Source organism: Ctenopharyngodon idella, chromosome 13, assembly GCF_019924925.1.
Source record: "Ctenopharyngodon idella isolate HZGC_01 chromosome 13, HZGC01, whole genome shotgun sequence".
Lineage (NCBI taxonomy): Eukaryota > Metazoa > Chordata > Actinopteri > Cypriniformes > Xenocyprididae > Ctenopharyngodon > Ctenopharyngodon idella.
This window is the reverse complement of record NC_067232.1, coordinates 30,348,543-30,364,643: the sequence shown is the minus strand read 5'-3', so window position 1 is coordinate 30,364,643 and position 16,101 is coordinate 30,348,543. Positions and strand designations below refer to the sequence as shown.

Here is a 16,101-nt window from a genome sequence, read left to right as displayed (position 1 = left end):
TAGTGGATGAGTTGAATCAACTCCACAGCAACTACATTAATTTATCCACTAACTGTTCAGAAACGTCCAGTTTCATTCTAAAAGTTGTAACTTCTTCCTGAGTCTCTCCATCAGTGTCCGACTCCGGTTTGAACAATGTAAGGCTGAACACCGTTACTGACAATCCTCATTTTGGCTGCGTGAGATTCTCCAGCTTTGTTGTTGTTGAGCGACCGAAGCGCGAGCTGTTAAAGCTCCACCCTCTTCTGGAAAGGTGGGACTAATTAGCATATTCATAGTTCTGCGTATACTAAATGAAGCAAGGGTGTAGAGTTACATTCAAGCTATTTTAAGGCATGAAGAAATTTTTTTCACAGGAAAACGTTTAAATATGTCATTTTGGTGATCAAAGATGAGTTTTAAGGGATAAAGTTACTTTAATAAATACTAGGGGTGTGACGAGAGCTCGTCGAGGTGAAAAGCTGTGTCATGATATCAGCATGACTGAGTTGAGTTTGTGGAAGGAAGTTTGTTGAGTTTGTGCTTGCATTATATTGTTCTGTCTTTTACTGCATATGACAAGTCATACTCAGAAAGTAGAACTGAAGGGACATTAATTACAAGATGATTAGTGAAGGGCTGTTTGGGTTCAATTAAATACCAGAAATGGTGCTTTCCACGGACCAGAATCTAGTCATGCGGTTCATCCGCATGACTAGATCATTTTCTAAGGCTGCACAATATGTTAAAACAATTTAAAAATCATAATATAGCACAGCACAGTGCTATCATTTATAAACCTACACTAACACAGAAGAATATCTTTCTAAATATGCAAACTGTTCATGGCGTTTTTAAAATAATAGTTTAAACCTTCACTCTGAGTTTGTATGTTTTGATGTTCACATGTTCTTGTTCAAGAAATTACGGTGGCTGCAGAATTTCTATCGTAAAGAAGTGGCCAAATATTAAAGATTAAGTGGACATTTGAATTAAATGCTGTTTGGCCAATATTAAAAAAAGGATTTGATCTGCTGTAAAGTGTAACAACAACAATCACCAGACCGCTGGCGCCCTCTGCAGGCATTTGTTAGAATACATCATGTATATAAGTTGATTATGTTTATATTATATATATTATTACATTAAGTATTTTAACAGTGTTGTTAAAATACTTAATAAAACCATAAAATGACTTGCTTTTGATATTTTATGTACAGTATTGCCTCATTTTTATTATATATGTATTTTAAGTCACCGGACATTTAATGTCTGAACTGCTGCATTACGTACAACAACCAATGTTATGGATGCCAGATCACGTTCATCTGTTTTGCATAAAACAGGCATTTCACTTTGAAAGTGTCACAAAACGTGCAATACGTAACGTGATATTTTGCTGAAATGTCGCCACAATGAACCTGGGCTGCATTCAGAAGTAGTGAATCTGCTTTTCACATGTACGGACACTTAGAATAGATTGCAATGTTTTAGATGGTGTGATGGACAAGGTTTAAATAAGGTAACCGTGCTTCACACGAAAGAGAGAGAGAGCAGCCCTACGAGAGGTTAAGGATGAGTCAGGGAGCCAGAGGACAACAAGCCGCTCTGGAATGCCTTTGTGTCGCTTGGCTAATATTTGCTCATGGATTTGGCTTTTTCCTCTTTAGCTTTCAGTGTTTGCAAAGGCGAATGAAAGGGCGACAAGGCAATGGGTTACCGGGCAGCATGAGATGGGTAAAATGGAATAATTGGAAGGTAGACGTGGAGACATTTTTGAGAATGTGTTAACTCGTCTCCCATTAACGCACACATTCTTGCACTCACATGAACATATAAAAGAATACAGGTTAATGCACCATAACACACACTTCACTGACTCTTTGTTTCCCGTATCTTTTGAAATGCGGATGGTCTTTCTGAATATGAATTAGGCTGTTTTGTGGTGAAAATGGTCAAATCCAGTGAGAGTCGGATGGTGTCTGAAGTAGAGCTCAGACAATAGAAGGTGCCATTAGTGGAAAAGCAGAAATAACAGCATTCAAGCACTACTACACTGAAAACAGCCATGCAATTACATCAAAAGTCAATGATAATGCAATCCGCTCATGTGAGCTCTGCTATACAGGGCAAATCTGAGTGTCTGGATATCGTCAGACAGTCAGTCACATGATATACACCATCTAAGCAGTATCCGTTTGGACTCTAATGTAGCCCGTTTACTGTGTGTAAGCGAGACGTGGATCAGCCCAGCCGTGACAGCAACATTCACCATTCTCTTTGGTCATCTGGTTGTTGTGTCTCGCTGGAATTCCTCAGATCTTAATGCTCCAAACAGAGTCTCTAAATATTTTAAGACTTTCCTTTCTGTGTAATTAATATCACTGGAGCATGTTGGCGGTTTGATCAAGGTTAAGTCTGTAAAGACTTTCAGAGAAGTGGAACATTAGGAGCAAACTCATGTCCTTGTCCTCTCTTTAACACTTCAGAAGTAGGGCAGAATCGCTGATGTGTCTGCAGTGGGGAAACTGCAGCAAAATGGTCATTCCGAACGCACGGCTAAACATGCAATGATTCACAGAGACGTTTTTAATATTTGTTTTGCACATGAGATGCAAGTAAGTTCTCTATTTGGTTGCCTACTTTTCTTATTTCTTATCGCAGTATTTGCTTTTATGAGTCGAGTGCTGTGCATAAAAAGAAAGCATAAGAAACAAACAGTGGGAGGGGAAATAAATACGGAAGCTTTTTTCCACCACAGAATTAAAAAAATAATAATTAAAAAAGATAATTGCGACTTCATCTCACAGTTCTGATTATTTTTCCCCACAATTTCGAGTTTACATCTTGCAATTCTGACTTTTTTTCCCTCACAATTCTGAGTCTGTCGCAATTCACTTTTTTAATCGCAAGTTTGGTGCAATTCTGACTTTTTCCTCACAATCCTGACTTTTTCACACAATTCTGAGTTTATATGTCGAAATTCAGATTTTTGTCTCACAATTGCGAGTTTGTTGCAATTCAGATTTTTTCTCACATTTCTAAATTAATATCTTGCAATTCTGACTTTTTCACACAATTCTGAGTTTATATGTCACAATTCAGATTTTTTTCTCGCAATACTAAATTAATATCTTGCAATTCTGAATTTTTTCTCACAATTCTGTTTGTCACAATTCAGACTTTTTTCTCACAATTGCGAGTTTGTCAAAATTCATATTTTTTTCTCACAATTGTGAGTTTGTCGCAATTCAGACTTTTTTAATAGCAATTGCGAATTTGTTGCAATTCAGATTTTTTTCTCGCAATTCTAAATTAATATCTTGCAATTCTGACTTTTTTCCTCACAATTCTAATTTTATATGTCGAAATTCAGACTTTTTTCTCACAATTGTGAGTTTGTTGCAATTCTGAGTTTTTTCTCTCACAATTCTGTTTATATGTTACAATTCTGACTTTTTTCTCACAATTGAGAGTTTGTTACAATTCAGACATTTTATCGCAATTGCAAGTTTGTCGCAAATCAGACTTTTTTCCTCATAATTCTGTTTGTCGCAATTCTGACTTTTTTCTCATAATTGCGAGCAATTCTGAATCAATATCTCGTAATTCAGACTTCTCACAATTCTGTCTTTTTTTTTTACAATTATGAGTTTATCAAAATTGTGACTATTTTCTAGCAATTCAGAGTTTACATCTCAGAATTGTGAGATATAAAGTCACAATTACCATTTTTATTCCGTGGCAGAAAAGCTTCCATAAATAAGAGATCAATAGTATTGGTGTGAAATCACCTCCAGTTCTATCACTTCTCCAGCATCCACTGATGCAGCCCTAGATTAGCCAGTCTCAAAGCAAACCTACAGAGAGCTGCTCTCATTTCCAAACACACTTTATTTATTAACAGAAGCTTCATCCGCTTCTCAGTGTAGATGAGCGACAGAAACTCCAAAAACCACATTGCCACCGTGACTCCACTTCTCAGCAAGTCACTTATCTTTGCGGAATCAATGATGTGTCGTGATTTCCCTTATAGAGTTGGGAAGAATACTTAAAGGGATATTTCACTCAAAAATGTAAATTCTGTCATCAGTTACTCACCCTCATGCCCTTCCAAACCCACAAGGCTTTCGTTCATCTTCAGACTACGAATAAAGATATTTTTAATATTCTCTCATCATTTTTGTTCATTGAAAGTAAAGGCAAACAACACTTTCAAACTTTAAAAAGTTCATAAAAGATCGTAAAATAAATTCAAATGAACTGAACGGTTTATTGCTTTATATGATGAACAGATTTAAACTGGCTTCGTGCAACTTTTGAGAGTACTGAGGGCGCAAAGAGGGCATCATTCTGAAATCTAAAGAACATCATTCTGTAATCTAAAATGACAAATAGCAAACCCTAGACTTCACCAGAATGCGAACGCCTGTGCAAGAATATAAACGCACATCAAGTTCACTATTTAGAACGCAGCCAAAGTCGCATTTACAAGGTACCAGCACATAGGAACAGTATAAATTGCCAGACAGCTTTTTGTGACAAAATGTGTGGCTCCATACAGTCTAATCACTACACAAAATTGTATCACTTTATTTCTCAAACCTTCAACCTGTATTTTTGGATACATATTAATATATGTTTTTGCCTAATCATTAAGAACGTTGTGAAATGTTGATGAAGTTATGTGTGAGAACATCAATTCATACGACAGAAATATCCTACATTTCCTGGAGAACTGTTCAAATGTGTAATATTTAGCAGATCTTAGTAGATCTATTTATTGTTCAGCAGTTTGTAAAATATAGTTACTTTATATTGAAGCCATTTGTTCTTACAAGCTGTGAATCTGTAATGACCTTAACAGCTTAACAACTCATTTGACCTTAACACTTTTAAACATAACAGTTTAAGCATTTGGCATAGCTCAAATATTCTTTAAATCTTTCCAGATCATTGTTTAAATATTCTTTGCCTGAATGAAACTGACACAGTAATAAACACTGGCTGAAGGAGTAAACATAATCATTGTATTCATACAAGTATCTTTGATCTACAGTGATGTTCATTAACAAACACACATTTAAACTATTTGGGCAAACAAGTGTATGGTGTCCCTCAAGGCTCTGTCCCAGGACCGCTATTGTTTTAACTCTGAGAAATGTAACTGATTGCACAAAATTAAACTTATGTGACAGACTAGATGAAGTGAACAGACTTCAGAATAATAAGCAAGTCCAAAGAGCAACAGAAAATGAACGTCTGTATGTCATAAAAGTCGTAAGCATTTATTTTGACCTGGTTTGTGCACATAAGTAACATCTGTAGAACAGTTTCATTTCACACAGGGAGTAACTCAAAGTTGAGGAGCATATTTTCTGTACATAATGGAGTGGAGAATATAAAACCCCTCAACTGTAATACTTTGATGGCAGGATGTTCCTCTGCATCACATGTTTTTGTAACAAATCCAAAATGAATGGAGCAGCCGTTCACAGACCAGCATATTCTACACAGATGTCACACTGTCAGAGTGTAGGGAGAGTTCGCGCATTAGAATTGAAAAAGAAATTAGAGTTAAAGAACTAAGATTTCGACAAGAACAAAACAAAAGCCATTTCTTGATCTCAAACAATTCCTCTGTGTGTTCCTTCTTTTGTCCGTTTTTTAAAGGCATTTTATTATTAAACTCTTCAATCATGTTATACAGTTTTGTTATAAAGTAATAATGAAGCCTGTTAAACAATGTTCCTCCAACAAACCTCCTGTATATATAAACTGGTTAAGAATTTGATTAGGGTCAGTGTTGGGTTTAGGTTTAGAGTTGAGAGTAGATATAGTATCTCTACTATATTTTCCAGCACAATGATCATCACTCTCATTGAAAACAAACTATAAAGCTGCCTCCCCTTTGCCTGATGCAACATAGGCTCAGATCAATGAGGCCTACGAACAATCAGTTTCAAAATTAAATACCAACCCTGTCCTAACTGAAAGAAAACAATTTGGCAAAAAGATTGAATCCAATATTTGGTGATAAACTAACATAACAAGAGTTTTATAAGCTATTTTCTGAGGCTGGTCATTTTTGACCTGGATCATCACTAGTGTAACAAGGTGGAAAAAAAATCCCAAAAAAGTACAAAAATGATCCCAAAAAATTTGGGATGTTGTTATATCCTGTGTGAGCAAAGTCAGTAAATTTTAGTCCAATGCAATAACATTAACTAACATTTTATATTACATTTTTATATTTTATATTACATATAACATTTTACATTTATTTGAAAGAATTAAAAGAGCAGTTTCGTGTCTATTCTTGTGTTGTTCAACTGGTCGGGATTGATATGGGATTCATAAAGTAATTAGTACTTTTTAGAGAGAGTAATTAGTACAGTAATCTAATTACACTGTTGAAGATGTAATTAGTAGCTAGTAATTATTCATTTTTTAGAGTAACTTACCCAACACTGATGGAGCGTTTCCCAAAAGCACTGTAATCTAGGTTGCATGCAGAAGTGTCTGTAAATTACCAAGAGCCGTGGAACACAATGGACCGTAAGTCCATTATGTGCATCTTCAATCAATAAACACTTCTTTCAAAAGACACTTCTTAAATCACATTGACGCATTTTGATCAATGAAAAGCCTCTGTACATTATTTCAGAATGTGTTGGTAAAAACACCAACTAAAACAATAGCTGCTCCGCAGTGCCACATGATAGGGCTACTGATCTAATGGGGTTAGTGGGATAAGTTGACCAAAGTTACTTATAGTCAGTAGAAAGTCTGTTAGTGGAGCATCAAAATAAAGTGTTAGCAGATATTGAGCAGACAGTCTACTAATACTCCAATGAGAGTTAGTTGACATGGAGTTGCAAAATTACTTGTAGATAGTAGAATTTCTAAAGTGGACTATTGAAATAAAGCTTTATCCCCAGATGTCCATCAATTCCACCATTTTGCTCAGAGAATGTCAGAAAAAATATGCTTATATCACCTGAAGTAGTCCAGAGTAAATATATTTATATTTTATAATACATAATACATAAATATTGGCCAGGATTTCATATGAAGCCACATGTATGTGTAAAATAGTTTCCTTCTGCACTATTTAGGGTCCAGCTGACATTAACTGTGTTGACATGCCTTTTCTGGACCAGCACAGCTTCTGTATATCCATATACAGACAATAAACTGAAGGTTGAGATCCGGCCGAGCCGAAGCGGGAATTTATATGACGTTTACAGCAACACTCTTAAAGGTCATCTGAACTAACATTGCACAGAGTTTTACAATGACGTTTCTCAAACCAGATCACTCATTACTTGCATTGTTTCTGGAAGCTGTAAGGTCTCGAGATGTTGAACCAAGGCCAAAACATGATTATAAAGGGCTCTGTTACTGTTTAGCCTTGAGTGTTTGTGCTCCTTTGGTTGGAAACATAATGGATGCACACAGAACAGAATTACAATGACGAGCATCATCGCTGTATATCATAAAGTGAAATATACTGATTACAAAGAAATTTTGTGCTTTCATTAATAAATCTGGTTTGAGGTCTAAGTATTTTGCATTTGCATTGCATTAACTAATGAAACCTTATTGTAAAGTGTTACCCATGCACTCTGCATGATTGTGGTGGTCTAACCGATCTTCTACTAGTCTGACGCTCTTTGCTAGTCTTCATAATAAAGGCCTTGAAGGACGCAAGAGGGGGAAGAATGGGCTACTAAATGGCAGAGGAGTTTCAGGACATGCCAGGCCCCATTGTGCCATTCTTTATCACGCCTGACCCAAAATCAAACATGCAGGTCCCCGATCTCCTTGGTGACATTGCAAGGCCTATCACTTGGAGACCGAGAACAATGGCAGCCTGGGAAAGCCCATGGTGCGAGGAAAGGCCAGGCTCTTTCACTTAGACAAGAGGTGGCATTGCTCTGACTTAGAAACACAAGCAGAAGGGAAGGCTCTTACAGATCTAACCCTCTGAAAAAGCCCCTGGGTTCTCCTCTACACGTCTTCATTTCTTCAGCTGCATCTGTATAGTCTGCCGCTCAACAATTATTTCATAACCTTTTCTTGAAGAATAGCACTTGTGATTTATGCTATTTCAGTTTTCTAACAGCACACTTTCTTTTTGAAAACATGAAAGCATATATACAAACTATATACAGAAGCAGTTGGCATGAAATATACTTGAAAAATGTACTTTCCTGATAACAGGAAACGTTCTCAGAACATTGTCTAGACATTCTATAGATTCTTTCAAAGTTACTAACAGCATGACTCCTTCACAGCAAGATAAGCAACCCTTTATTCTTCTAAAAATCTGGGCAATTTAAACACAAACTTCCGAAAGAACCAAACAAGACCAACAAATTCAAGCAGCAATACAATTCACAGTGAGAAGCTAACTGTATTCACCAAGTCCACTCACTATCCCTTAACAACTTATTGTACCGTTCACCATACATGTCACTGAAAAGCAATAGTGGAGTCATTGCTTATTCATGAATATCCCTGGGTGCCTAAAACTGACCTCAACCCCATCAAATGATGGAGACTTGAATATGGCAAATGGAGAGATTAGTTGGATTGATTGGGTTGAATATTAGGTCTAGAAAATGTAGTAGTATGTTGCCCTGAAGGCTCTTGCCTATAGCATAGTCTCATGACAAACACAAACAACAACTGCAACATCTCATGGAGTCCAGTTATCAAGTGTGCACTTGGACAAACAGAACTGTTGCGACACCGCATACGCACTACATGTACATTCCCGTTTCGGCTCAGCCGGATCTCAGCCTTCTGTTTATTGTCTGTCTAAGGATATACAGAAGCTGTGCTGGTCTAGAAAAGGCATGTCAACACAGCATATGTCAGCTGGACCCTTAATAGTGCAGAAGGAAACTATTTTACACATACATGTGGCTTCATATGAAATCTTTGCCAATATTTATGTATTTGTTTGTCATGATAATTGAATATTTACTCTGGACTACTTTAGTTGATTTAAGCATTTTTTTTTTTTTTTTTTGACATTCTCTGAACAAAATGGTGGAATTGATGGACATTTGGGGATAAAGCTTTATTTCGATGGTCCACTTCAAACATTCTACTGACTAGAAGTAAGTTAACTTATTCTACTAACCCTAAACTAACAGTCTACTAATACTCTAATGACAGTTAGGACTCCATTTATATGCATTAAGATCTATACTATTCAAAGAGTTGCTAGAAGCTCAGAATCAGAGGATGATTCATGATATCATGACAATTGATCCAATCAATCACAAAATGTATAAACAGAAATTTTCATAAGCTTTTTAACACAAAAAGTAGTTCAATGCATGAAGGTGCAAATTATGTCCATAATTTGGCTCAGTGAATGTAATAAGATCATCGACAAAATTAGTGCAATGTAAATATTCAATTAAACTAACAACAACCAATAAATAAGGCCATTGTTTAAAAAAAAAAAAAAAGTATTCAAAATGTGTGAATATACTTCTAAAATATCATGACTATTCTGCACTAATATAGTGAAACCTGTTTGACTAGTGAGCAGGACCTCATGAATTGTAAATCATGTTTCGATTTAAGTCTAGTGTTTTGCACAGGTTTCTGTGAGGGTTATGTTTAAGAGAGAGCAATAATCTGACAGAAAAACAATGTAAGTCTATGAGATGTCTTCACTAATATAGTGAAACAAACATCAGTGTGTTTTTAGGGGTTGGTTTGAGGAAGAGAGGAGTTGGGAAAGAGAATGAAGGACAGTTTTAGGCAATGCAAAGACTGACCTTCATAAAACATCCAGTTTACACTTCATTTCAAATGGGAATACGCCTTCCACAAAGAACAGGTTGATGCATAAAAAGCATTCAAAGACGATATGCTGTCCTTGGCCATTCCCATCGCAGTGAAGATGCTTATATGTTCGGAGACACTCTTGGCTCATTTGAGATGCCAAACAACACGCCTCGAATGTAGACGAGAGTCGCGGCCAAAAAAGAGCTGTCAAGTCAGACAATTCTTACTTCTCGTAGTCAATCTACAAAAGCAAATGCAAATATTGCATTCATGCTCTGGGTTCCTGAGGAAGTGAATGCATTTAAAATAAAGAATAACAATAAATATGATGAACATTTCATTTCAGCTTTATGCATGCTTTTTTGAATGTGGGTTTTTGAATGTGAGTTTTTTCAAAAAAAAAAAAAAAAAAAAAAACAACATTTCAAACAAAAGCTGAGAAAATCCTGATTTTGTCCGGATGGGATTCAGAGCGATGATCACAGATGGAGTAGATCGAGTCCATCAAAGCTTCACAGTCGCTTCAACAAAAAAGCCGGAAAAACTCATCAGAAGCATTGTGTCATAAATGACAGAAAAATTTGTCAATGGTGTGGAAAGAGTTAATGGAGTTGTTAACAAACCCTTCTATACCATTCCCACTCCTGCTCGAGACCTCACCATGGATAAACCGCATACACACGCTTTCTGCGATCGGCGCAGATCTACATACTAATGCGTAAAACAGAGATGTGTTTTGTGCCGCTCGGAAGGAATGATTTTTATAATTGGAAGCCTGCCATAATTTCATCCAAGGCACTAAAGAGATTTCTCCCATCACGTCTCAGCCAAGAAGGCAGACTCAATCGTCTCTCAAGTATCTTTTACCTTTAGAGATTTCTGAAAGCCAGTCGCCCGTGGAAACTTTCCCCTGGATTTATTCCAGCTCTATAGGAACAGGCTTGAGTGTGAATAGCACACAATCTAACCTCCGCGTACTCTTTATCATCTCCGCGCTTCAGGGGATGTGAGCGCTTCAGCACATACAGCCTCTTATATCACAATATTTGTCTGTTTGGGAGAATAGCGTTCGTTCTTCAGTTGCTGCCATACATTCAAAGCGGTGCATTGAGTCAAAGCCACTGCTTTCCTGTCTAACTGGGCCAAGAACAAGGGCACAGTTATTCCCGCAGCCGGGGAAAGCTGTGTGCGTCTCTGCAGGGTTCACCTGTAGTCGCTGCCAGCCTCCCACATGCTCCTGCTCACAAAGACAGTAATATGAATGCTTTCACCACCGAAAACTACACTAGAATCACACTAGACTGATCAGTCATGAAAACGATGTCACAAACACACCAAAAAAGGCCTTGTTTTTCGTCTTACGGTGTTGTTTTCTGTGGTCTGACTACTTTGAGGGAAACTTGCATCACACTGTACAAGCTGACTTTTTGTCTAGTGTTGCACAAAGAGTGTTGAACAAACTCGGGTCCAGCTGTCTCACAACACTTGATACTACACTCTAAAAAATGCTGGGTTAAAAACAACCCAAGTTGGGATGAAAATGGACAAACCCAGCGGTTGGGTTAAATGTTTGCCCAACCTACTGGGCAGTTTTATTTAACTCAACTATTTTTAAAAAATTACTATATTGCTCACTTAAGATGAACCCAAAGTACAGTTGCAAGAAAAAGTATGTGAACCACTTGCAGAATCTGTGAAAATGTGCAAAATTTTAACAAAGTAAGAGAGATCATACAAAATGCATGTTATTTTTTATTTAGTACTGTCCTGAGTAAGATATTTTACATAAAAGATGTTTACATATAATCCATAAGACAAAAAAAAATAGCTGAATTTATTAAAATAACCCCATTCATAAGTATGTGAACCACTGATTCTTAATACTGTGTGTGGTTACCTGGATGATCTACGACTGTTTGTTTGTTGTGTGATGGTTGTTCATGAGTCTCTTGTTTATTCTGAGCAGTTAAACTGAGCTCTGTTCTTCAGAAAAAATTGTATGATCTCCCTTATTTTGTTAAAATTATTAACATTTTCACAGATTCTGCAAGTGGTTCACATACTTTTTCTTGCAACTGTATGTTGGAAATTAACATTTATTAATATGTTTAATAAATGAAAATGTATTAATAAGTTTAATAAATAATACTTAAACAATAAACATTTATTAAATTGCTTATTAATAAATGTTCACCTTTTGATTATTATTGTTGCCTGTAGTAATTATGTCTGATTTTTAATTTCCAACGTATTTTGGGTTCATTTTAAGTCAGCCATATAGTAATTTTTAAACAATAGTTTAGTTAAATAAAACTACCCAGCAAACATTTAACCCAACATTTTATAGAGTGATAAGGTTCCCTGTCAACTCAGGGTTTGTTCCCGAGTTTATGACTAACTAACAGAGAATTATCTGACTTATTTGACTGAAACTACAAAAAAGCAAAGTAAACTTGAATGTTATTTGGTCCTAAAAACAGATTTAACTACAACAAAATATGGGAGTACAGTGAGAGAGAGCCAGAGACAGAGCAATGAGGAAATTAGGAGGAGATTCTTTCCAAAATTAAACAATAATTTGCTCCGACTTCAGAAACAATATGTGCATTAGTGCCCGCCCACTTTTCCAGTGCTGTTGGTTCTGTATGTTTTCCATTCATTTTTCCCATAGGGATTTTTAAAAACGTTTTCATTAAAGCGTTATAAGCCATGAATCAAGCAACCAGCTACGAGAAGAATCACAACATTGCAAACTTTGATTTTGAGCAAAAGTATTTGAAAATCAGACAAAAATACAAAGGTACAAGATAACTTCACAGCTTTAGTGAGGGAACTCACTTTTTATCTTTTGTTTTCATTTGTTCTAGATTTACTTGCAATGCTTTGGCAATACATTCTAGCAATTGTCCTGCCATAGTTCTGAACTCCCTGAAACGCCTCCATCTTGAGTTTTCTTCACAATATTCCTCATTTACATAATTTATAAGCAGGATAAAGGGGCGGGGCCTGGTTGAGTTAGTTAGTTGTGTGTTGAAACTGGCGGTTATGGTAAGGGGCAGGACATTTCCCAAACACCAATCACAACACACTGCTCCAGCCAACCAATCAGAGCACATTGTGCTTTTCAGAAGGAGGGGCTTCATAGAGACAGGAACTAAACAGAGCGTTACTGACAGACTAGGAAGAGAGGAGCTGCAACAATGGAGAATATGAGGAAAATAATGACATTCAAGCAGGAAAACCTGTTCTAGTAGAGCCCAAAAACAACATCAAGACTTTGTGCATAATAGGTCCTCTTTAAACACATTTAAAAGGCAGGAAAAAACATCACAGTTGCCACAAATGTTTTGAAAAGGCAGCTGAAATAAAATATCTGTCTAACTGAATTCATTTAATGAATAATTTATATAGATTCAAGAGCTTTAAAGCTTTTATTTATATTTTTTAGTTTGATTATAATTCAAACTTCAAAATATAATATTAATATTAATTCAAAATAATCCAGTTGTCGGGTTTGTAGGAAATGGAGCCGTCCTCTTTTTTCCCTGTGTCTCGCTGAATAAAGATGTCTGCACTGCCAACAATTCTCAATCGCTTACTTTTTTTTCTCCAGAAAACGGTGTAATGACTTCTGCATGTCATATCAATCCATCATTTCTGGAAGTATGTGTTTAACAGGGCAGGTTATTATGAGAAAGAGCCGGTTGTGCAGCATGGGCCCAGAGGGAGGCTGTGTCTCCTTCTCTGAAACACTGAAACGTCACTCCTGCTGACGGCTCTTCATTGTGAATATTTCACACAGCCTCTCCTGCCTATGAATAATGGATGACAGCGAAATATAGAATCGCTTGTACATACATGGAGAATTCTGTCTGTGTTTGTCCTCTTTTCATCTCTCTCTCTCTCTCTCTCTCTCTCTCTCTCTGTTATTCATTTCCACGTCCCACTCGTTCTGAATATTTCAGCATGTTTTTAAAAATGTCTCTCTGGCTTCCCTCAGATGGGTTTGTGGAGTCTCGGTTGCGTAAATCATTAAAAAACAGCAACAACATAAAGATCCACCTTGAACGACTGGAAACAGGAACAAAGAGTGATGATCAGACTGCAGAGCGTCTCTTTGCTGAAAATGAAGATCTTCCAGAAACTGATTTTGATTAAAAAAATCCGTGCAAACTTGCTCTCATAAACAGTGCTGTAACCATATAGCAAATCGACACGGATCTATGAACGCTATTAGAGCAACTTGATTCTCTTTGGAAATTTCAAACCAATGTCTATAATAAGGCAACTTAAAAGGTTCATTTATACTAAACCTAAAAGTTGACGTGAATGGCTTGAATCTGCTAATTTAGATGAAGTCTAACAACATATATTAAGAGGTCTTCTATGCATATTGTTCCCTTTCTTTACATGGTTTTAAACTGCTATATGCTTCATCTCATGTTTTCTATAAGTGCACACGGAAAGCAAACTGCTTATCGGCATGAAGACAAAAACAGCTTTAAAAAGTCACACACAAACCTCAACATTTGTTACATGAAACACATCACGAGTCAACTAACTGCTCATTTTAAAGGGGGAATCATATTTTGATATGAAGAATTAAATTTTCCTTGATGTTTTGACATATTTGTTGTTTTATGAAGACATAATTTAAGTCTCATGCACTGATTGGACTGTCTTTGATCATCTTTGTCACACGTCTCACTATCTGTCGTACTGATTAATGTAAAATATACACACTACCGTTCAAAAGTTTGGAGTCTGGGGTCAAAAAATTAATATTTTATTCATCAAGAACACATTAAATTGATCAAAAGTTACAGTAAAGACATTTATAATGCTACAAAATATTCTATTTCAAACTTTCTATTCATCAAAGAATCCTGAAAAAATAAAATGTGACAGTTTCCACAGAGATCTGAAGCAGCACAACTGTTTTCAACAGTGATCATAATCATAAATGTTTCTTGATCATCAAATCATCATATTAGAATGATTAGAAGGATCATGTGACACTGAAGACTGGAGTAATGATGCTGAAAATTCAGCTTTGATCACAGAAATAAATTACATTTTACTATATATTCACAGAGAAAACAGCTGTTTTACGTTGGAATAAAATTTCACTATTTTTACTGTATATCAAATATTTGATCAAATAAATGCAGTCTTGGTGAGCAGAAGAGACAAAATTATAAACAAATCTTACTGACCCTCAAACTTTTGAAAGGTATATTAATCCAACAGTGCTATGCTAGTACAACTAAAAAAAAATAAAATCAATAGTAAAACTGCATCAAAATATATTATTTCCTAAAAGTTTCCTAAAAGAAATTAGAAATTCAGAATAGTAAGTAAATCTTTGGTAATTTCTTTCAGCATTGTTTAATTGAACATGATTTTCCACTTTTATAGTGTATAGATATTTCTGGATAGATCAGACATACAACATTAAATCTTATTTTGATGATCTAAAGCCTCAGCTTAGACAAATATTAGTTACTAGAAAATGGAAAACATACAATCATTCCCCTTGATCGGCACATAAATTTGTACATGTATTCAGTGAATTAGAGCCAAAAATTGCTCTCTTAAAGCTTTTGTCATCTTTATAAAGAGTATTTCAAGCAATTTGACAATGATTATCACGAATAATGATCATTAAACCCAGCAGTATATTCATAATAATTCAGAATATTCATTCATAACAATACAACAACACTAAGAAAGAAAGAAAGAATCTCTTCCTTGTATCCAACTTTAGGCCCAATACATGAACAATAAAGACATTAAAAAAAATCATTCAAAATCACTCAAAATACAATCCCACTGTCATACATGCAATGTCAGAGAGCGCTTTTGTAAATGTCGAGTGACACCGCAGGTATTAATAAGCTGGTTTCTCACAATACAATAACTGGTTAAAACATTTTTTTTTCCAAATGCTTAAATGTGAATGTGGATTCATTGTGTGATTTTCCAAATGCATCAGGCAACATGAATCATCAAAACATCATACCAATTCCATGAAAACCAAGCAACAAAACGGCAGAAAACAGGGACTTACAGTCTGGACAGAGCCGCGTTCTTCTGAAACAGAAGCTCTGGAAGCTGGTGAAGCTGGTTTCTGTTCAGACGTCTTTGAGAAAAGAAGAAACAAACACCCGTTCACAGACTGTAGGAAGGCAAGACAACAGCTCTAGAACTACAGGTGACTAGCAAACTCATGTTTATGATGGAAAACTGATGATTCAGATGCCCTTGAACACTTAACCTCAGTTACAACAGGGGAATAAGATGCTTTAC

At 36.0% G+C, this 16,101-nt stretch overlaps 1 protein-coding gene across 1 annotated transcript in view; it reads right to left on the bottom strand.

The window, feature by feature from the left end:
* slit1a (slit homolog 1a (Drosophila)) overlaps window positions 1–16,101 on the bottom strand; it is an 80,361-nt gene that overhangs the window by 52,152 nt on the left and 12,108 nt on the right. Inside the window, exon 4 of the mRNA XM_051917344.1 lies at window positions 15,863–15,934. Coding sequence (XP_051773304.1) covers window positions 15,863–15,934 — 72 coding nt within the window. The remainder of the gene's footprint in view (window positions 1–15,862; window positions 15,935–16,101) is intronic.